Source organism: Erythrolamprus reginae, unplaced genomic scaffold (genome assembly GCF_031021105.1).
Source record: "Erythrolamprus reginae isolate rEryReg1 unplaced genomic scaffold, rEryReg1.hap1 H_49, whole genome shotgun sequence".
In the NCBI taxonomy this organism is placed as follows: Eukaryota; Metazoa; Chordata; class Lepidosauria; order Squamata; family Dipsadidae; genus Erythrolamprus; species Erythrolamprus reginae.
The window spans coordinates 255017-278967 of record NW_027248505.1 but is presented as its reverse complement, the minus strand read 5'-3'; the positions used below and the strand labels follow the sequence as shown (position 1 = coordinate 278967).

Here is a 23951-nt window from a genome sequence, read left to right as displayed (position 1 = left end):
TTGATCTTTCCCCCAACTAACTTCAGATTGTGTCCCCTTGTTCTTGTGTTCACTTTCCTATTAAAAACACTTCCCTCCTGGACCTTATTTAACCCTTTAATATATTTAAATGTTTCGATCATGTCCCCCCTTTTCCTTCTGTCCTCCAGACTATACAGATTGAGTTCATTAAGTCTTTCCTGATACGTTTTATGCTTAAGACCTTCCACCATTCTTGTAGCCCGTCTTTGGACCCGTTCAATTTTGTCAATATCTTTTTGTAGGTCAGGTCTCCAGAACTGAACACAGTATTCCAGATGTGGTCTCACCAGCATTCTATATAGTGGGATCATAATCTCCCTCTTCCTGCTTGTTATACCTCTAGCTATGCAGCCAAGCATCCTACTTGCTTTCCCTACCGCCTGACTGCACTGTTCACCCATTTTGAGACTGTCAGAAATCACTACCCCTAAATCCTTTTCTTTTGAAGTATTTGCCAACACTGAACTGCCAATACAATACTCAGATTGAGGATTCCTTTTCCCCAAGTGCATTATTTTACATTTGGAAACATTAAACTGCAGTTTCCATTGCTTAGACCATTTATCTAGTAAAGCTAAATCATTTACCATATTACAGACGCCTCCAGGAATATCAACCCTATTGCACACTTTACAGTCATCGGCAAATAGGCAAACCTTCCCTACCAAACCTTCCCCTATGTCACTCACAAACATATTAAAAAGAATAGGACCCAGAACAGACCCTTGTGGCACACCGCTTGTAACCTGACTCTGCTCAGAATACTCGCCATTAACAATAACTCTCTGATGTCTACGCTTCAGCCAGCTGCAAATCCATTGAACTATCCAGGGATTAAGTCCAATCTTCACTAATTTATCTATCAGCTCTTTATGTGGAACCGTATCAAAGGCTTTGCTGAAGTCCAGGTAGGCAATATCCACGGCACCACCTTCATCCAACACCTTTGTGACATAGTCAAAGAAATCAATGAGATTAGTCTGACATGATTTGCCTTCAGTAAAGCCATGCTGATTTGGGTCCAATAAGTTATTGTTTTTTAGGTGCTGATTTACCCTCTTTTTGAGTAGAGTCTCCATCATTTTAACTACAACTGATGTCAAGCTAACTGGCCTGTAGTTACCAGCTTCTTCTCTACTGCCCTTCTTGTGAATAGGCACAACACTGGCCATTCTCCAATCCTCAGGAACTTCTCCTGTTAACAAGGATTGGTTAAACAAATCAGTCAGGGGGGTAGTAATGACAGATCTGAGTTCTTTAAGAACTCTGGGGTGGATGCCATCTGGACCCATTGCCTTATTTATCTTTAATCGTTCAAGTTCTTCTAAGACATCGGCTTCTAAGATCACTGGAGCTGAATCCGTACAGCTGGAAGCAATGCTATATCCCTCTATAGTATTATTTTGTAAGGTGTCTTTTGAGAAAACTGAACAGAAGTAGCTATTGAAATGGTCAGCGATCTTCTTATTCCCATTAATGCATGTATTATTCCTGGTAGTAAGCTTCGTGATGCCGCAGTTTTTCTTCTTCTTATCACTAATATATCTGAAGAAGGTTTTATCCCCCTTCTTTACAGATTTGGCAATTTCTTCCTCTTTTGAGGCTTTAGCAGCATATATTATCTGTTTCGCCTCCTTCTGTCTCATTTTATATACCTCCCTATCAGCTATACTTCCAGACTCTTTATACCTCCTATAGGCAGCCTTTTTTTCATTGACTATAGCCCTTACATCATTGCTAAACCATAGCGGTTTCTTCTTCCTTTTACCTTTAGTTATTTGTCTTACATACAGTCCAGTGGCTTTTAAGATGGCCTTTTTTAATACAGTCCACTGGATGCTCGCTCCTGCCATTTTATCCCTCCCCTTTAATTCATTATCTAAATATTCTCCCATTGCATTAAAATTTGTTTTTCTGAAATCCAATACTTTGGTTGCATTATAGGATTGCTCACAATGAGTTTTTACATCAAACCACAAACATAGATGGTCACTGCAACCTAAATTTTCTCCCACCTTGACATCTGAAACCCAATTCCCATTCGTAAAAACTAAATCTAGAATATTCTCCCCTCTAGTTGGTGTCTTAACCAACTGTGCCAGAGCTGCTCCTGTAAAGGCCTCTACTATATTCTTACTTTTGCATGTAATGGCACTGGGGATATTCCAGTCAACATCAGGCATGTTGAAATCACCCATAACCACAATATCTCCCTTTACTGCCATTTGGGTAATTTCATCCACCATCTTGTTGTCATATTCCTCGGATTGCCCTGGAGGCCTATAGATCACCCCAATTCTAATGACAGAACCTTCTTTATTTTGCATGCAAATCCAGAGAGTCTCTAGATCTTGACACGTATTTTGAATTAGTGTTGTTTTTAGATTTTCTTTAATATAAATGGCTACTCCACCTCCCCTTCTCTCTATTCTATCCTTCCTATACAGTGTATATCCTGGTATGGATATTTCCCATTCATTAGAATCCTTAAACCATGTCTCAGTTATGGCAACCAGGTCCAAATTATCTCTAGATATTATGGCCATTAATTCACAGAGCTTGTTGCTCAAGCTTCGAGCATTTGTGCACATTACCCGAAGAACATTATTTTCGTTATTAGTTTGCCCCTTATCATCAACAACTACATCTATATTATTTGCAGCTCCCTTTTCATAAGCTTCCAAAAACTGCTTTATCCTCATTGGTCGGGGACAGAAATCACCCACATCAGTTACATCTCTGTCCCCTTTACCTAGTTTAAATGCCTGTCCAAAAAAGTTCTGAATTCCTCACCGAGCACCTGGGTACCTCTGTATGATGGATGCAACCCATCCCTCTTAAACAACTCCCTATTAGACCACCTACTGACATCATCACTTACATAGCCAAAACCTTCAGCTTTACACCACTGCCTTAACCACACATTAAACTCTCTGATACACGTTGTTTTATCCTCTTGGCCACAAACCGGAAACACCTCTGAGAAAGTCACTGAATCAGTTATTTTACCCAGCTCCACACTTAGACATTGAAAATCTCTTTTTACTACATTAACATTTCTCTGGGACAAATCATTTGTGCCAAGATGCACCACCACATCAATGTTATTACCTTTACTCACAGTCTTAATAATGTTTGTAATCCGCCTCCTGTCCCTGCTGGCAGTGGCCCCTGGGAGACACCTCAGCACCTTCACCACATCCTTGCTCTGTCCCAAATCAACACCTCTAACGGTCGAATCACCCACAAGAAAATGTGTCCTCTTTTTATTTCTACTAACTGCACTTGATGGTTTGGTGACATTTACGACAACTTCCCCTTTGAACATCCCCTCAGATATGGCTCTGCATGTCACCTGTGGCACCCGTGCCATAACTTCGCCATCACTGTTCTAGGGCAAGCCCACCAGAATATAAACTGACAGCAAACTGCAGTCCCTCCTAGCACTGCTGATGCTACCTAATTTGTGTAATGAAACATCTGCAAAAAAATAAGGAAGTTCAGAGTCTATGGAGATTCTCAGTCATCCAGGTCACGGTTGTCCCGAAAGAGGAAACTTTTCAAAAAGGCAGCTGGACTTTCTGGTTTCTCTGAAGAAGTTTCACTTCTCATGTCATTGCAAAGAAGCAATTCATTAGAATTAATTCTGTAGGACCTTTCTGGAAGCTTTCAAGAAGAGATTGGGCTGCCGTTTGTCACAAAAGGTGTAGGGTCTCCTGCTTAGGTGGATGGGGGATTGGACTAGATGACCCACAAGGTCCCACCCCATTCTTTTAAACTGCTTAGGAGCTACAGGCTTCACTTCCAAAAAAAGCAAAAGCAGAGCCCTCTGGTGTCTAGAGGGAGGCATTACTTCTTGTTTCACTTTCCGATTCTCTGAAAGCTTTCTGTTTCCTGTAAGAGGTGGCGTCTGGGAAAGCAATTTGTTTTCCGTGTGGGCTGAGCGGCAGTCCATAAAAGTCATAAATAAATAGATCGTTAGATAGATAGATAGACAGACAGACTAGATAGATAGATAGATAGATAGATATAGATAGATAATAGAGATATAGAGATATAGAGATATAGAGATATAGATAGATAGATAGATAGATAGATAGATAGATAGATAGATAGATATAGATAGATAATAGAGATATAGAGATATAGAGATATAGATAGATAGATAGATAGATATAGATAGATAATAGAGATATAGATAGATAGATAGATAGATAGATAGATAGATAGATGATAGATAGATAGTGTTGAGGGAATTATTTGTTTAGCAGAGTGATCGTGTTTAGTTGTTCTAGTGTGCAGTGCAGTGCTCTATAGCATAGTTTTGAGGGTAGCAATTAGCACCGAGAAATACCGGCTGTTGGTTCTTTGAAGCAGCCGCTGCTGCCGCCACCGGGTAAGTCAGAATATTCAGGTAAATCGGAATATTCCGACTTACACCAAACTCAGCTTACGATGGGCCGTGGGAACAGATCCCTGTCGTAAGTCGGGGACTGCCTGTACAGGTCCTCAAAGGAAGGCAGGTTGGTGGCAATTGTTTTCTCTGCAGTTCTAATTATCCTCTGAAGTTTTTGTCTGTGTGATTGGGTTGCAGAACCAAACAAGACAGTTATAGAGGTACAGATGAGGCTAGTGTCAAATGAAGGTCCCTGTGTCTGAAGGTGTGTATGTGTGCCCAATACCTGAAAAGAAAGATGTAGGGACTGGGGAAACTGTTACCTCTAAGCTGTGCGGGCACGCGCCCGCACAGCCATTAGGAACCCCCGGCGCAGAAACTTTTGAAGTGGCGCAAAGCCATGCAGTCCCGGATCGCTCGCTTCTTCTTGTCTAAGATCGCTAAGGTGAGCAGTGCCCTGCGCCGGCCAGCAAAGCCGGCTGCCCAGGAAAGCGGCGCGTTTGAAAAGCTTTTTAGGCAGCCAACTTTGCTGGCCGGAGAAGAAAGTGACCTGGGACTGCATGGCTTTGCGCAGCGACAATAACAACAACAACGGTGAGTGGCGGCCTTCAAGCACGGCCGTTCGCGGCGCCCCACCACCTGTTCCTGCAGGTAGAGATCGGGCGCGCTACCAGGAGGCGGAGGCAGCGCAGTACCGGGTGCTGGGCGCCGTGGACAGCGTGGAGGATGAAGGGGTGGATGTGGCTGCTGCCTCTTAGCTCTGAGAGCCAGATGCGGGTGGAAGTGATGACGGAGTCTGGCGCTGGGGCCATGCGGTACCGCTCATCCAGGGGCCACGGACTGGCAAACCGCCCTCCGCTCTCTCTCCGCTCTCTGTTTCTCTCTCTGTTTCTGGCATGGTGTACGAGAGAAAGAGAGAGAGAGAGAGAAAGCAAGAGAGAGAGAGAAAGAGTGTGAGAGAAAGCAAGAGAGAGAAAAGGAGAGGTAGAGTGAGAGAGAAGAATGGGGAGAGAGAACAAGAGAGAGAGAAAGCAAGAGAGACAGAAAGCAAGAGACAGAGCAAGAGAGAGAGTGAGAGAGAAGGAGAGATAGCAAAAGAGAGAGAAAGAGAGTGAGTGAGAAAGAAAACGAGAGAGAGAGAAAAGGAGAGGAAGGGATAGAGAAAGAAATGAAAGCAAAAAGGGGAGAAAAAAGAGAAATGAGAAATATTTATTTATTTATTTATTTCGACTTCTGTGCCGCCTCCGCTTAGACACTATACTTTTCCGCCCACACCAAAAAAAAAATTAGAGGGAACATTGACTGGGGAGGAGGGACCACTCCCTAAACATAGAAACATAGAAACACAGAAGACTGACGGTAGAAAAAGACCTCATGATCCATCTAGTCTGCCATTATACTATTTTTTGTAATTTATCTTAGGATGGATATATGTTTATCCCAGGCATGTTTAAATTCAGTTACTGTGGATTTACCAACCACGTCTGCTGGAAGTTTGTTCCAAGGATCTAATACTTTTTCAGTAAAATAATATTTTCTCATGTTGCTTCTGATCTTTCCCCCAACTAACTTCAGATTGTGTCCCCTTGTTCTTGCGTTCACTTTCCTATTAAAAACACTTCCCTCCTGGACCTTATTTAACCCTTTAACATATTTAAATGTTTCGATCATGTCCCCCTCTTTTCCTTCTGTCCTCCAGACTAGACAGATTGAGTTCCTTAAGTCTTTCCTGATACGTTTTATGCTTAAGACCTTCCACCATTCTTGTAGCCCGTCTTTGGACCCGTTCGATTTTGTCAATATCTTTTGTTTGGTTTACCACTCTGTTGAACTCAGCTTATCCTTTGCTACTTGCTAAATATCCCAGCAGTTAAAAAGCTTATAAACATCTGAATATATTTGCAAACATTTCATCCATTCAATTGGACTCCGAACAGCTCTTGCATAGCTACCGATAGTAAGACACCCCCGATTGTAAGACGTATCGGAGGTTTCAGGGGGGTCGGCTAATATAAGTTGTACCCCGAAAGTAAGACATATGTCTTACTTTCGGGGAAACACGGGGGTATTGCCACCTCCCTCTCATCTAGCTGCCTTCCTTTTTTAAGCGGGAAGAAGGGTGCGCTTTCGCTGCCTTCTTCCGGGACCGGGGAGGGGAGCTGTGAGGGAGGCGGCCTGCTGAGGCCCAGCCCGCCGGGGAGTTTGGCTGACGGAGGGACGAAGCCAGACTGCTAAGCTTCGGCTCGTTAGAGGGAGCTGTCGGCCGGAGACGGCGGGGCTTGCTGCAGCGAGCGACCTGCCCCTGCCTTCGCTTTCACCTCCTCGAGAGCCAGTGAAACTTGCTGGTGGAGCCGAGTTAGCCGCAGGGAGGAAAGAGGCGGCATCGAGGGGTCACGGCGCAGCCTCTCCGCGGCAGTCGAGATGGGCGAGAGCCCTGCCTTGGCGGCTGCGGGTTCCCACCGTTATGAACCCGGCGGGCTCCTCAGAAACGGCCCTGCAAGGGAAGCCGCCCGGCCAGAGGTAGGAAAGTCCCCACCCATCCTTTGCCCGCGTCTCGAAGAGGGGAAGAGAAGGGACTGTGGTGATGGTGTTGGGGGGGTGCGAGATAAGTGAGGGAGCCTCGAAACCGCTTGTCGCCTTCGCTTCCACAGGGCTTTTGAGGGAAATAACAGTCCCTCCTGGGGGAGAAGCAGGGGACAGGCTCTCGGAGCCCTTGAAAGGACCCCCCCCTTTCCACCCCTTGTTGCCCGAGACGAGGTCGGGGCACTTCCTTCCCATTGGCGCTCTCTTCAGATCCTCCTCCCCTCGCTCTGGGTGAGCAGCGCGGCGGCGGTGATGGAGGAGGAGGAAGAGGAGGAGAACGAGGGCGGCTGTCGCCCTTGAGGAGGCTGCCCTGGAGCCCTGAGGTTGAACTTGGAAAAGGGCTCACGAGGCTCCTGTCCCGCGGCTGCCCTTCTGGACTCTGGGGAGATGCCGCCTTCGGGAACGCGACCCTTTCAAATTTTTTCCAATATAAGACATACCCCGAAAGTAAGACATTGTGGGGCTTTTGGGGATAAAAAGAAAGTAAGACACTGTCTTACTTTCGGGGAAACACGGTAGGAAGTCAACATCTTGAAATGAACAAAGAGCCACGTGGGAATCTTTCCTGTGCTCCTATCCAGTCGTGGGTTCTAAATCCCATTGCTACAGGTTTGCATATGTGCAGAAGCATCCCGGGAGGGTAGATGGAGACTCTCGCTGCTACGGTTCCCTGAACTAGGCCTAACTGGGAGCAACCCACTGCTGCTCAAATCTCATTTCACTTTGGACTGTGGAGAAAACACAGGACAAAGGTCAATCAACACTGCAGAAAGGTCAAGCAATGCCCGTCGAAGTGTCAGAGCTGCAATCTAGGTGCAATAAATCTAGTTTTGTTCCTGGGTGAAGACAACCCAGGATGCCGAGGTCCATCTTGGCAGGTCAAGGTCATGCATGGTGACTTCAAATTGGACTGTGACTCTGACCAATTCAGATGGATCTTGGCTTTCTTCTCAGGATCAGTTGTCCCCCAGCTCAAAACAAACATGGGTTTCATTCAGATGGTGGAATAAAATAAAATGTACCAATAAAGGAGAATATTTGCATCTCAGGTTTGAAATAAAGAGTCGTAGGTGTTGTCTATACTTGCTTGTTTTCCTGAAGATATTTCATTACCTGACTAGGTAACATCATCTGTGCTAGTAAGGAGTGTGGTTCTCTGACAGGAAGCTCAGAGACTGCCGAAAACCCCCAGTGGGAGGGAGAGGGAGTTTTCAATTTATGATCATAATTGAGACTACTGTCCATTGTCATGATGATCGTAAAAACAGGTCGTCCTAGTGTTGACCAACGCAATTTTTACAACTTGTTATATGTTCTGTCGGGCTCTCTGGTAGAATCCTCCCAAAAATTCACAGGTACAAATTTCAGACACACACACGTTTGAAAATTCAAAACAATGTTCTTTATAATGAAAATTCACTTAACCTAAGCCCTCTTTTGGTATAGCAAAGAGCACTCGTCTCCAAACAAAGTGGTAATTTATACAAGTCACTTATCAGTTCTGTGATACTTAGCTTGCAGCTGTGAGGCAATTCAAAGTCCTTCTTTCACAAAGTGAAACACACTTTGCTCTGGTTTAGTTTCAAAGCAGGGAAAAATCAGCACACAAAAAGTCAAAGTCAGTAAAGCAGTCATGAAACACAACAAACGATAATCCTCCACAATGGCCAAACCCACAGGCTGCTCTTTATAGCAGCCTCACTAATTACCACAGCCCCACCAACCACAGGTGGCCTCATTTTCTTTGATAATAATCTCTCAGTTGTTGCTGCCTATGCATCGCTCTCCGCATGCGTGGCTGTATCATTAACTCTTGTTCTGAATCCAAGGAGGAGCTAGATAATTGATCTCCTTCTGAGCTGTCTGCCACACTCTCCTCCTCCCTGTCACTCATGTCTTCTTAGTCAGAGGAGCCTTCATCATCAGATTCCACTGGGGCAAAACAGGCCTGCAGCATGTGGATGTCTCCCCCACATCCACAGTCCTTGGGGCAGGAGCTGGACCCGAGCCAACCACAACAGTTATACAAACTGAAAAATGCAAGTAAATGCTGGCATTTGACAAAAACATCGTCAAACATGGTCCTTTGACTGCAGGAAGTTGCAAACCCCCATAAATGCTACAAAGTGGTGGGGGAGGTGGACAGCCATCACCATTTTGGAAGTAAGTTTTAAGTATCCCTGAGGAGGTCAATTCTATCTTCAAACAATTACTCAAGAACTGGTCATAAGTGAACATGTACCTGTAGGGGAAAACAAAAAGATTAAGAGAAGGCTAATGTGAATGAAATCATCTTGGAGAGCTTCAACCAAGCCTAGAGGTGGAGCTCTTGCCTCACAATGAGGTGATTGTGAATTTGATCCTAGGTAGAGGCACGTGTAGGGTCCCTGCTTGGGCAGGGGGTTGGACTAGATGACCTGCAAGGTCATTACATATTTTTGCTATCTGATGAGGCCAGAACAAGGCTGAAATAGTGCTATCCTAGTCTCTCTTAATTTTAAAAATTCAGCAAAAACATGTGATACATACAGAATATAGTTTGTCGGCTATGAATAAATTAACTGCCTTGAAATGGCCCTGGGTTGGGCCTAGAGGCAAAAAGGAATTGTGATGCTCATTCAATATACCAGGCTGATCCAACAGAAAAACACTCACTCACTCTCTCTCTCTCTCTCTCTCTCTCTCACACACACACACACACACACACAGACATATTTGCATAGATTTTCATGGGTACAGGTATGAAGGTCTTGGCATATTTAGGTTCTGAATATGAACCGAATATATCCGAATATATATATATTCTTGGCATTTTTGGGTTTCTTCCCATGTAAGTTTCAGAGATTTCTGGCAATGTTTCAATGAGGTCCCACTTGTCATCTTCAGGCTGGTGTTTTTCTCCTTGTGCTAGGGCGAACACAGCGAGTCCTGAGCTGCCTTCCCTCTATAAATACTGGTGGGTGGGTGTGGAGTGCTGGCTCAGCAGCTGCAAGCTGTGTTGAAACATCCAGGCGAGTCAGTGGGGTAACACCTGGGGTCATTGATGTAATTGATGTATGCTGATTAGTTGATGTTTGTGGATTGGGGGTGATATCCTGAGTAGTTGGAGCTTGCAGGCTACTTAGCTGTTTTGTAATGTGTGTCTGGGTGTAGCTGCCATAGCATGTTAGGATAGGATTACACTATATCTGGACTTCTAACATAAATGCCTTATACACTCTGATTCCATTAGCCAGGACAGGACTGCACGTAGGTCACATAGTGAGTCTGCATTTCTGGTGAAATCTGCTTAAGGAAGTGACTGGCCATAAAACGGTTCAAGCCACTCTCCTCGGATAACAAGAATGTGTCGACAGGAAAAGAACTGTGTGATCAAAGGATGCAATTTACATTGCCTGGGGTAAACAGGACGAAGGCTGTGATAAAAGCCCTTGCTTTGTGGTAAACAGGAGATAGCTGTGTTAAACAACAAAGGATCCCAGGAAATTGGCCATGAGAGACATTTGCTCAGTGGAAACTGGTTACGTGCCATATGGAGATAGGAAGGACTCGGAAGTTGTGTCATATCTTAGAGTTACGTTATTGGATGTTTGTATATCACTTGACATGTACATGTAATCATTCCCATAACAATTTTTGTTTGGCTGCGAGTCTGTGGTCTGGTCATGTGTTTATGGTGTTTGTCAGTTTGCTTTGTGTGCATGCCAGAGGGGGCTGCAACATTTGGGGGCACTGCTGTAGTGTGGCTCTGGTCCAGGGTATCCAGAGAGGCCTGGCTCATCCTCTTCAAAATCTGACGTGACCTGAGGTAGACAAGGAGCACTCACAATACCATGTATGTATTTTTGCTCAATTCTTTTTGCCTTTGGACATGTCTACCACATATGATAATCCAAGCCCAGTACAGTGATACCTCGTCTTACAAACGCCTTGTCATTCAAACTTTTCGAGATAGAAACCCAGATTTTTTTGCCTCTTCTTACAAACAATTTTCACCTTACAAACCCACCGCCGCTGCTGGGATGCCCCACCTCCAGACTTCCGTTGCCAGCGAAGCACCTGTTTTTGCACTGCTGGGATTCCCCTGAGGCTCCCCTCGCTGGGAAACCCCACCTCCGGACTTCCGTGTTTTTGTGATGCTGCAGGGGAATCCCAGCAGCCAAAAACGGGTGCTTCGCTGGCAACGGAAGTCCAGAGGTGGGGTTTCCCAGCGAGGGGAGCCTCAGTGAAATCGCAGCATCGCAAAAACACAGAGGTCTGGAGGTGGGGTTTCGAGGACTTTGGTGTTTTTGCGATGCTGCGATTTCACTGATGCTCCCTTCGCTGGGAAACCCCACCTCCGGAAGTGCTCGTTTTTGCGATGCTGGGATTTCCCTGCTGGGATTTCCCTGCAGCATTACAAAAAAACAGAAGTCTTGAGGTGGGGTTTCCCATGGAAGGGAGCCTCAGGGGAATCCCAGCAGCGCAAAAACAGGCGCTGCAAAAGGGGTGAATTTTGGGCTTGCACGCATTAATCGCGTTTCCATTGATTCCTATGGGAAACATTGTTTCGTCTTACAAACTTTTCACCTTAAGAACCTTGTCCCGGAACCAATTAAGTTTGTAAGACAAGGTATCACTGTATCTGATTACCTTTCCAACATTTAGCGGGCCTGTTACATCTTATAAGGCTACCAAAAAGAGCTCTTCAGCCCTTTCTGAACCAGCATGGGAATTCTGGGAGTTGAAGTCTACAAATCATAAAGGGGCCACAGTTCCCTATCCCTGGTCTAAAATGACAGACGTGGAGCCAAATAGTCACTGCAGAGCAGTTGGTTGGAAGAGGTTCAATCTATAGGTAGCTTGGTCTAGTAGTGAAGGCACCAGGCGAGTTGAATGAAAGCTTTCTGAGGCCTGTCACTCTCTTTCAGCCCAATCCACCTCACAGGGTTGTTGTTGTGGAGAAAATAGGATGAGGAATGTTTGTTGGAGATGTTACTTATAAAGGTGCAATAAAAATCTAATAAAGATGTCTAATTTGATCTTTTTTCTCCTTAATTTTTTTACTTTTTGGATTTAATTGCAGCTCTGTTTCTATTTGTTTTAATTCTTGTTCTAATTTCTCCTGTTTAATCTTTTTTTTGTTTATGTTTCATTGCCATATATGATGTTGTTAAACCTCTGATGTAAGCTTTTGTCGTGTCCCAAAGTGTTTGTGGTGAAATTTTGTCTGTTTTATTTATTTCAAAAAATATTTGTAATTCTTTCTCTAGCATTTCAGTGTACTGCTTTTTCTTTATTATTTTTCTGTCCATAATTCATTTTATTTGTTTTTTGTTATTTCCCTTTCTCCAAGTTAATGATATTGGGTTGTGGTCTGCCCAAGTGTTTGCTTCTACAGTAGTACCCCTAGATACGAGCATAATTGGTTCCAGAAGGGAGCTTGTATCTTGAGCAAACTCGTATCTGGAACAAATTGCTTTAGACTTTGTTTTCCCCTCCGAGATAACCAAAAACAAGGATTCTAGCGCCACCTAGTGGACGCTCGGCTCGTATCCCGAATTTGAGCTCGGAACTTGAACAGAAATGTCTCTTCCTTCCTAGCTCGTATCTGGAAATGCTCGCATGTAGAGCAGCTCGTATCTTGAGGTACCACTGTATTTCAATTTTTACAATTTCATTGTTTATCTGCGGTGTTGCCCAAACCATGTCTATACGCGACCAACTCTGGGGTGGATTTGAATAATATGTACAGTAATACCTCGTCTTACGAACTTAATTGGTTCCAGGACGAGGTTCGTAAGGTGAAAAGTTCATAAGATGAAACAATGTTTCCCATAGGAATCAATGGAAAAGCCAATAATGCGTGCAAGCCGATTAGGAAAATCCAAAACATTAAGGCCTCCCATTTTTTCCCACCCTGTCCTGCACCTTTCTCCCCTCTTGATCTCCATGGGTCCCTCCTGTTTTTTCCCACCCTATCCTGCACCTTTCTCCTCTCTTGATCTCCATGGGACCCTCCCGAAAGGTGCAGGACAGGGTGGGGAAAAATGGGAGGAACCCATGGAGATCAAGAGGGGAGAAAGGTGCAGGACAGGGTGGGAAAAAATGGGAGGAACCCATGGAGATCAAGAGGGGAGAAAGGTGCAGGACAGGGGGGGGGAAACGGGAGGAGCCCATGGAGATCAAGAGGGGAGAAAGGTGCAGGACAGGGTGGGAAAAACCGGGAGGAACCCATGGAGATCAAGAGGGGAGAAAGGTGCAGGACAGGGTGGGAAAAACCGGGAGGAACCCATGGAGATCAAGAGGGGAGAAAGGTGCAGGACAGGGTGGGAAAAACCGGGAGGAACCCATGGAGATCAAGAGGGGAGAAAGGTGCAGGACAGGGTGGGAAAAACCGGGAGGAACCCATGGAGATCAAGAGGGGAGAAAGGTGCAGGACAGGGTGGGAAAAACCGGGAGGAACCCATGGAGATCAAGAGGGGAGAAAGGTGCAGGACAGGGTGGGAAAAAACGGGAGGAACCCATGGAGATCAAGAGGGGAGAAAGGTGCAGGACAGGATGGGAAAAAATGGGAGGGACTCAAGTCTGGAGGTGGGGCATCCCAGCGGCCGGTTCGTAAGGTGAAAAAAGTTCGTAAGAAGAGGCAAAAAAATTCTGAACCCTGGGTTTGTATCTCGAAAAGTTCGTATGATGAGGGGTTCGTATAATGAGGTACCACTGTATATTGTTTCTATTTTTCATGTTTTTCTCTCCAAGAGTCTTTCAAATTTAGCTCCTTAACTATATCCCAAAAGGTTTTAGGGAGGTTTTTCTTTTTTTTAATATTTCTGTTTCCTTTATAATCTAATTTCTTATCTGCTACCACATTGAAATCGCCTAGTAGAATTATGTTTTCTAAATCTAATTCAATGATTTTTTTTCATGTAGTTTTTTATAAAATTCTAATTGATTTTCATTCGGTGCATATATTACTATTAATGTTAGCAATTTCTGATTCTTTTCTAATTCTATTATTAAAATTCTGCCTTCCTTATCCTTGTATATTTCTTTTGCATTCATCGTTTCTTTCACATATATTGCCACCACCACCCTTTTTTTCCCCTGCTAAAGATGTATAGAGAATTCCTAGTTTCTTATTTACTAATAGGTCTACATTTCGTTTGCATATATGTAATTCTTGCAAAGCAATCACGTCCATTTTTAATTTTTTTTTAATTTTGTGAATATCAATCTTCTTTTATTAGGATTATTAAGTCCATTTACATTAATAGATGTCCCTCTGAGAAAATTTTGAATCTGGACTGTCCCCCTACTCCACCTGACCATCATTCTCACTGACATCTTTGCTAGGGTTTGCTCTCAACTCACAGCCTGACTTGATTCTCAGATGCAAAACATTAAAAATATTTGGTAATAATTCTACTCACGAGGGTCATTCCTTGGTTCATCATCTCCTTTCTTGAATCCTAGGTTGTATAAAGAGAGACAACCACAAGAAGAAAGCTTGTTAGTGGAGAAAATCACAACAGAAGCCAATCAATGACAGGAAGGCATAAACTTTAATGAGCTCATTTTGAACGGAATGGGACAACTTATTACAGCCAACTCGCTATGGTCATCTTGCCAGAGTCAATTCACCTTGGCCAACTCACATACGGGATAACTTGCCACAGCCAACTGGCGACAGGACAATTCAACAATTGAATTTCATTACTTAAAATCATTTTAAAAGCATTTTAGTTTTTGCCATTCACCTTTCATTTTGTCCCTCCCTCGAAATCCTTTCTTTAATGATTCTATTCCTCAATTTTTTCCATTTTACTCGTCCCACAGGAAGTTGGCCATGGTGAGTTGTTCCACGGTAAGTTGGCCATGGCGAGTTTGCCGCAAATTGTCCTGAACCCCATTTCAAAAGATGCTTATTGTTAGAATATTCGTGACTGAAATAGCCAGTGGTAACAAGGTCAGCCAATGAATAAGGCATAGCAACTAAGTCAGTCAATGGGAGTGAAGTATATTTGAGTCTGTGCAGAGAATTGAAACTGAAAACTTAAACAAGGCTGGGCATGACTGCAGGTCCACTCTGCTCTCTCCATTCTCTGAACTCTGAACTAAGTTGGTGATGACCTATAAAGCCCTTCATGGCATCGGACCAGGATATCTGCGAGACCGCCTTCTGCCGCACGAATCCCAGCGACCGGTTAGGTCCCACAGAGTTGGCCTTCTTCGGGTGCCGTCGATTAAACAATGTCGTCTGGTGGGACCCAGGAGAAGAGCCTTCTCTGTGGTGGCTCCGACCCTCTGGAACCAGCTCCCCCCAGAGATCAGGCTTGCCCCCACCCTCTTTGCCTTTTGTAAATTTCTTAAAACCCACCTCTGCCATCAGGCATGGGGGAATTGAAACATCTCCCCCTTGCCCATGTAGTTTTTGTATATGATTCGATTGTGTGTTGTTTTTTATATATTGGGGTTTCTTTTTTGGACTTTTTAATCTAAAACTGTAATCTAGATTTTTAAATATTAGATTTGTTACTATGTACTGTTCTTCACCATTGTTGTGAGCCGCCCCGAGTCTGCGGAGAGGGGCGGCATATAAATCCAATAAATCTAATCTAATCTAATCTAAAAGCTGCTTGTGTTTTACTTTTAACTGTTGCTACATTATTATTATTATTATTATTATTATTATTATTATTATTATTTATTAGATTTGTATGCCGCCCCTCTCCGAAGACTCAGGGCGGCTAACAACAATATAAAAAGACAAACATTGGAAAACTCTGCTAATAGTATTGTAAATATATATGTGATATTACTATGTTTATAAATAAGTTAATCAATCCAGCTGAATCAGTCATTTGTGTGTGCTTCTGGAATTGATTTTGATGCAACAAACTCTAATACATATAACAAAAGCTGGTGCCTGAAAAGAGGCTCCCAAGGCCTGGGGGAAAATATAGGGGTTAATACTCTCCAAGGGAAGAAAGGTTTGGGAATAACCGAAACCTTGGTGACGGGGGTATTGTCGTAGTTCCAAAAAGAGGAACAGCTGTAGAGAATAGCACACTTCTTGGAACGACTGAAAGACATCACTGAAAGCATGTCAATCTCACTCAATGCATGGAAACAGGCCAACCAAATATCATCCAAGCACTTATTGCTTAGGATGAAGACTCCCAGGATATTTGCTTTGATACAAATGGAACCCTTGATTGATCAGTGATCAATGGATCATTCCCCTGGGTGGAAGTTAAATGGGGAAAACAGCAGCAGAAGCAACAACTGGGAGTGGAATAATGTTTTCACCGAAACCCTTCTCTTTGACCAAAGCCTTTGAAAGAGGAAGATCTGTGGTGCCCCTTCCCAACTCAGAAGGAGACTGGGCTGTCTGAACCTCCGACTAAACTGAATTAAGGTTGGAGTTCCAGCAAGAGGCTGAGATCTCAGATGCTCCACAAGAGGGTAGGAAAAACAGGGAAGGGAGGGAGGAGGAGAAAAAGAAAAAGGAAGAAGGAAAAAGAAGAAGAAGAAGAGGTGGAGGAGAATGAGAAGAAAGAGAAGAGGAGGAAGAGGGAGGAGGAGAGGACGAGGAGGAAGGAAGAAGGAGAAGAGAAGGAGCAGGAAGGAGAAGGAGGAAGAAGGAGGAGAAGAGGAGGGGGAGGAATGAGGAGAAAGAGAAGAAAAGGAGGTAGAGGTGGGAGGAGAAAAGGACAATGAGGAGCAAGGAGGAGAAAAAAGAGGAAGAAGGAAGAATGAGGAGAAACAGAAGAAGAGGAGGAGGAGGGAGGAGGCGGAGGAAGGAAGGAGGCGGAGGAAGAAGGAGAAATGGAGGAGGAGGAAGGAGAAGACGAGGAGGCAGTTTGGTCCAGTGATTAAGACACCAGGCAAAAAGCAGACGACCAAACATGAGTTGTTTACCTTGGCCATGAAAGTCAGCTATTTATTTTATTTCATTTATTTATTTTGTCCAATACACAATACATATTGAAGAGAATAGACATGAAGTATTATATATAAAGAGAAGATATAAAAATAGAGAAGATATATGAAGGAAGAAAAGATATATGAGATATGAGATAAGGAGAGACAATTGGACAGGGGACGAAAGGCACACTAGTGCACTTATGTACGCCCCTTACTGACCTCTTAGGAACCTGGAGAGGTCAATCGTGGATAGTCTAAGGGAGAAATGTTGGGAGTTAGGGGTTGACACTACTGAGTCCTGTAATGAGTTCCACGCTTCGACAACTCGATTGCTGAAGTCATATTTTTTACAGTCAAGCTTGGAGCGATTAATATTAAGTTTGAATCTGTTGCGTGCTCTTGTTTCGTTGCGGTTGAAGCTGAAGTAGTCATTGACAGGCAGGACGTTGCAGCATATGATTTTGTGTCAGCCCAACCCACCTCACAGGGTTGTTGAGGTGTGTGTGTGTGTGTGTGAAAATAGGAGGAAGTTGTGTTGGATATGCTTACTGCCTTGAGTTATTTTTGAAAATAATAAAGGTAGGTAATAAATACATGAATAAACAAACACACAAGCAGCAAGTAAGCAAACAAGTTAGCTAGCTCCCTCAAGGGAGACACATGGGAGGAATCGCCCCATCTTCTTTCAACCACCCAGAAAAGGATACTTACTGCGAAATACCAAGATCCCAACAATTGCAGACGCTACGATAATGCCAGCCACAACACCACCGATGATATACCAGTTGAACCTGGATTGAGGACCTGGATTGAGAAAAAGAGGAAATCACTCAATGGGAACCACAAATATCTGCTTATTGGGCAAAAAGATCCCCAACAGTGAGAAAAATAAAGAGATCTACCAAGTTAAGAAATGTCAGATGTCTTTACGTCATAGGAGATGCTCAATTTTTTATTCCACACATTCCACATCTACACCAGCAGTCACTTACCTCGGGGACCACTAAATTATTTTTATTTATTTATTTATTTATTATTTAGATTTGTATGCCGCCCCTCTCCGCGGACTCGGGGCGGCTCACAACAAAATACAACAAATCGTAAGAAATCCAAATAAATTTCAATATTTAAAAAAGTTTAAAAAGAACCCCATTTACTAACAAACACACACACAAACATACCATGCATAAATTGTACATGCCCGGGGGAAATGTTTCAGTTCCCCCATGCCTGACGGCAAAGGTGGGTTTTAAGGAGTTTACGGAAGGCAGGGAGAGTAGGGGCAGTTCTAATCTCTGGGGGGAGTTGGTTCCAGAGAGTCGGGGCCGCCACAGAGAAGGCTCTTCCCCTGGGGCCCGCCAACCGACATTGTTTAGTTGATGGGACCCGGAGAAGGCCCACTCTGTGGGACCTAATCGGTCGCTGGGATTCGTGTGGCAGAAGCCGGTCTCGGAGATATTCTGGTCCGATGCCATGAAGGGCTTTAAAGGTCATAACCAACACTTTGAATTGTGACCAGAAATTGATCGGCAGTCAATGCAGACTGCGGAGTGATGGCGAAACATGGGCATACTTAGGTAAATTAGTAATTTTAAATCCCGCGGATCACTAATATGAATTTTTTTAAAAAGATAAATAGCCTTAAAGACGCTGAGCAACACCACAGCGACTGGAGAAGTGGCAAGTGAGACCAGCCATCCCTGGGGGCGGTGCCTGAGAGACCTCCCTGTGTGTGCATGGGAGGGGTCTGCTGGTGCCTTAGAAAAGCCTTAAAGACGCTGAGCAACACCACAGCGACTGGAGAAGTGGCAAGTGAGACCAGCCATCCCTGGGGGCGGTGCCTGAGAGACCTCCCTGTGTGTGCATGGGAGGGGTCTGCTGGTGCCTTAGAAAAGCCTTAAAGACGCTGAGCAACACCACAGCGACTGGAGAAGTGGCAAGTGAGACCAGCCATCCCTGGGGGCGGTGCCTGAGAGACCTCCCTGTGTGTGCATGGGAGGGGTCTGCTGGTGCCTTAGAAAAGCCTTAAAGACGCTGAGCAACACCACAGCGACTGGAGAAGTGGCAAGTGTGGAAAACTGGAGATGCCTCCTGAGAGGAACAGAGGACATTGGGGAGTGACCGGAGGGATTGATAGGAGTCAGGGGAGATACAAAGACAGAGAAGTCCCAGGAGACAATAGCCAATCACATGGACATGAACTGGGGGTGCTGGTTGGTGGCAGCAACCAGCATTGCAGTGGTCATTTTTACCCAGAAACCTGGACATTTGGGGACCTGGACTCTCATTCAAGGTCTGATACTAGACTTTTCTGGAACTTAATTGATTCAGAGCCTAGCGCCATCTGCCTGCTGCTATTAAGAACTGCTGATTGATTACTTTTTCCTATGTTTCCTATTACTATAGTTATTTCTTATTGTTTATTGTTTTTGTTTTTTTAATAGTTTTTAACTGTTTTTAGCTAATTTATTGGGGGATCTTTTTAATTGATGGATGTGTATGATTATTGGAATGAATGGGGCTATATGCATTGGCTGGATGATTACGGGATGAATGGGGGTGGGTGGGATGGATATGCAAGGTGGGACTACGGTGTGGGTGAGATGAATGGAAATAGCATGAATGATATATTTGGCCAACCTGACGCTGGAGAGGAAGGGGGGAGCACCGATCTCTGGGGTGGCAGAGGGTCGGAATATCCAGGTGTTGCTGGGGAGAGGCAGATATGGCGGGGGCCACAGAGCTATCCGTTCCAGGGTAACGAGGGATTGTTGCTTAATAACAATCCCTTGTTCTGCCTCTGTGAGCTCAACCCTGGGCACTGGTGATGAGTGTAATTCTGGCCCTGGGCTCAGGCTGCTGCTACTCAATGCCAGGTCAGTGGTAAATAAAGCTCTCCACATCCGGGATCTGATCCTGGATGAGGAGGCCGACCTGGCATGTGTAACTGAAACCTGGCTGGGCCCGGAGGGAGGAGTTCCTCTCTCTGAAATTTGTCCAGCAAGGTTTCAGATATGGCATCAACCTCGACCCCAGGGAAAGGTGGGAGGAGTGGCTATTATAGCCAGGGAGAACCTTTGCCTACATAGACTCGTTGCTCCAGAGATTGCGGGTTGCGAGTTCCTCTTGGTGAAGTTGGACTTAGGGGTTCAGGTGGGCTTATTTCTCACGTACCTGCCTCCCAGCTACGTGTCACAAGCCCTGCCTGTGCTACTCGAGGAGGTAGCCGGGTTGGCGGTGGAGTTCCCCAGACTTATTGTCTTGGGGGACTTTAACCTGCCATCATTCTGCGAAACCTCTGGACTGGCACAGGAGTTCATGGCCACCATGACAGCCATGGACCTGACTCAAGTAATACAGGGTCCGACTCACGAAGGGGGACACGCACCCGACATGGTATTCCTCTCTGAGCAATTGAGTAATGGTCTGAGACTAAGGGGCTTAGAAGCGTTGCCTTTGTCATGGTCAGACCATTTTCTACTACAGCTTGACTTCCTGGCTCCAATCCTTCCCTGCAGGGAGGCGGAACCAATTAAGTTGTTCCGCCCCAGATGCCTGATGGATACAGAGGGCTTTCAGAAGGCGCTTGGGGTTATTCCAGATGCACTCGTCCACAGTTCGGCAGAGTCTCTTGCTGAGGCCTGAAACAAGGCTGCAGCGGGGGCTCTTCACTGGATTGCACCATTGCGACCTCTCCGTGGCACTAGACATCGTAGAGCTCCATGATTCAACGAGGAGCTCCGGGAGTTGAAACGCCAGAAGAGACGTCTAGAGAAGCGATGGAGGAAGAGTAAGTCTGAATCCGACTGAACACTTGTAAGAGCTTTTATTAAGACTTTTATTAAGTTAGTTTATTAAGTTAGTTCCGCCTTGATCGCATCAGCGGAATCCCGCCCGGCTGCTGTTTAGGGTGACCCACTCCCTTCTTAAGCAGGGGGGAGTTGGGGAGCCCTTACAGAGTAGTGCCGAGGATTTTAATACATTTTTCGCTGATAAAATCGCTCGGATCCGGGCGGACCTCGATTCCAATTGGAAAACAGAGTCGACTGACAATGGGTCAGTTGAGGTGACTGGAGCCCGTACTTGTCCACCTGTCTGGGAAGAGTTTGATCTGGTGACACCTGATGAAGTGGACAAGGCCATTGGAGCTGTGAGTTCCGCCACCTGTTTGCTGGATCCATGTCCCTCCTGGCTGGTTTCGGCAGGCAGGGAGGTGACACGGAGCTGGATCCAGGATATTGTCAACGCTACTTTGGGGAGGGGGTCCTTTCCGGAACCCTACAAGGAGGCACTTGTGTGCCCCCTCCTCAAGAAGCCTTCCCTGGACCCAGCCATTCTCAATAACTATCGCCCAGTCTCCAACCTTCCCTTTATGGGGAAGGTTGTTGAGAAGGTGGTGGCACTCCAGCTCCAGCGATCCTTGGAAGAAGCCGATTATCTAGGTCCCCAGCAGTCAGGATTCAAGCCCAGTTACAGCACAGAAACTGCTTTGGTCATGCTGATGGATGATCTCTGGCGGGCCCAGGACAGGGGTTTATCCTCTGTCCTGTGCTTCTTGACATCTCAGCGGCTTTCTATACCATTGACCATGGTATCCTTCTGCGCCGGCTGGAAGCGTTGGGAGTGGGAGCCACTGTTCTTCAGTGGTTCTACTCCTACCTCTCAGGTCGGTCGCAGTCAGTGTTAGTGGGGGGTCAGAGGTCGACCTCTAGGTTGCTCCCTTGTGGGGTACTTCAGGGGTCAGTCCTCTCCCCCCTGCTATTTAATATCTACATGAAACCGCTGGGTGAGATCATCCAAGGGCATGGGGTGAGGTATCACCAGTATGCAGATGATACCCAGCTGTACATCTCCACCCCTTGTCCAGTCAGTGAAGCAGTGGAAGTGATGTGCTGGTGCCTGGAGGCTGTTGGGGCCTGGATGGGTGTCAACAGACTCAAACTCAATCCTGATAAGACGGAGTGGCTGTGGGTTTTGCCTCCCAAGGACAATTCTATCTGCCCATCCATCACCCTGGGGGGGGGGGGAGTCATTGACCCCCTCAGAGAGGGTCCGCAACTTGGGCGTCCTCCTCGATCCACAGCTCACATTAGAGAAACATCTTTCAGCTGTGGTGAGCAGGGCGTTTGCCCAGGTTCGCCTGGTGCGCCAGTTGTGGCCCTATTTGGACTGGGAGTCACTGCTCACAGTCACTCATGCCCTCATCACCTCGAGGCTCGACTACTGCAATGCTCTCTACATGGAGCTACCTTTGAAAAGTGTTCAGAAACTTCAGATCGTGCAGAATGCAGTTATGAGAGCAAGAATTCATAACTTTTTGAACCTATAGTTTTGAAATTTTATAAGTTAGAGTTTAATAGTTTAAAAAGGTTTACAGTAGAATAAATTTAGATATGCTATCTACTATATTATATTTTTTTGAATAAGTATTTTACAGACAAAGTAATTAATTAACATATAGAGTCAAATTTAATAAATATCTAATATAAATGTATGCTATTTTTCTATTGATTTGACTATAGTTAGGTTTTTATTTTTTGTAGTAGTTAGACTTCTAAGATAAGCGGAGCAATGGCAGCTCCTTGAGTGTTCAATGTTGTGTGTCTTTGTTTGTCCTTTTAAAAAAATTCAATAAAAATATTTTTAGAAAAAAAAGGTCACCCTTTCCCACCCTGCAGCCTTTCTCACCCTTCAGGGCCAGTTCCAGAGGCTCCGGCAGACTGTCATGTTCCACGTGGCACCGATAGCGGCCCCTCTCTTTGGGGTCGATGCGGATGCTGACCCAGTAGTGGTAGGTCCCATCCGAATTGGGGGCCACAGATGTAGCATAGTGGGTGTCCACCTCCCAGACCTCCCCGTCCCTCGTCCAGAAGGCATCAATCTCCCTGGGGTAGAAGCCATAAGGTTCGCAGATGTGAGTTTCCATCCCATCCTCGGGCTCTGTCCTGCTGCTCATCTTCACCATTGGAGGCTCTGGGAAGAAAAAAAGGGGTTATGATCAAAACTGAGCCTCCCCAGAAATCATCATGATCTGTGCATCCTGAGTCATGGTGGCACGGTGGTTAGAGTGGAGTACTGCAGGCTACTTCTGCTGCCTGCTGGCTGCCTGCAATTTGGCAGTTCAAATCACGCTGGGCTCAAGGTTCACAACTTGGGTGTCCCCCTAGATCCGTAGCTGAGACTAGATCAATATCTCTCAGCTGTGGCTAGTGGGGGGGGGGGTTTCTTTGCACACATTCATCTTGTGCACCAGTTGTCTCCCTACCTGGACCAGGAGGCACCTCGGACAGTCACTCATACTCTCATCACCTCATGTTTTGACTATTGCAACACACTCTACATGGGTGGAAGGTCTTAAGCATAAAATGTATCAGGAAAGACTTAATGAACTCAATCTGTATAGTCTGGAGGACAGAAGGAAAAGGGGGGACATGATTGAAACATTTAAATATGTTAAAGGGTTAAATGAGGTCCAGGAGGGAAGTGTTTTTAATAGGAAAGTGAACACAAGAACAAGGGGACACAATCTGAAGTTAGTTGGGGGAAAGATCAAAAGCAACATGAGAAAATATTATTTTACTGAAAGAGTAGTAGATCCTTGGAACAAACTTCCAGGAGACGTGGTAGATAAATCCACAGTAACTGAATTTAAACATGCCTGGGATAAACATACAGTATATCCATCCTAAGATAAAATACAGAAAATAGTATAAGGGCAGACTAGATGGATCATGAGGTCTTTTTCTGCCGTCAGTCTTCTATATTTCTATGGGGCTACCCTTGAAAAATATTCGGAAACTCTAGTTGGTTCAAAATGCAGCCGCGCCAGCCATAGGGGATATGCCGAGATATTACTCCAACTCTCTGCAGACTGCATTGGTTGCGAGTTGCTGTCTGAACACAATTCAAGGTGTTGGTTATTACTTTTAAAGCCTCACATGGCCTAGGACCAGACTATTTACGAAACCACCTTCTACCTCATACTTCCCTACGACCAATAAGGGCCCACAGAGTTGGCCTTCTCCAGGTCTTGCCTGCCAAACAA

At 45.2% G+C, this 23951-nt stretch overlaps 1 protein-coding gene across 2 annotated transcripts in view; it reads right to left on the bottom strand.

Annotated features, from left to right (window-relative positions):
• Positions 1-8379: 8379 nt before the first annotated feature.
• The window catches only part of LOC139155713 (class I histocompatibility antigen, F10 alpha chain-like), a 31098-nt gene continuing 15526 nt past the window's right edge, over positions 8380-23951 (bottom strand). Inside the window, exons 4-7 of one of the 2 annotated variants that reach the window (XM_070730976.1) lie at positions 22595-22879; positions 17618-17710; positions 14410-14448; positions 8380-10803 (exon numbers count right to left, since the gene is read on the bottom strand). In XM_070730976.1, coding sequence (XP_070587077.1) covers positions 10787-10803; positions 14410-14448; positions 17618-17710; positions 22595-22879 — 434 coding nt within the window. In that variant the 3' untranslated portion in view covers positions 8380-10786. The remainder of the gene's footprint in view (positions 10804-14409; positions 14449-17617; positions 17711-22594; positions 22880-23951) is intronic. The other variant, XM_070730975.1, reaches the window with a different exon arrangement.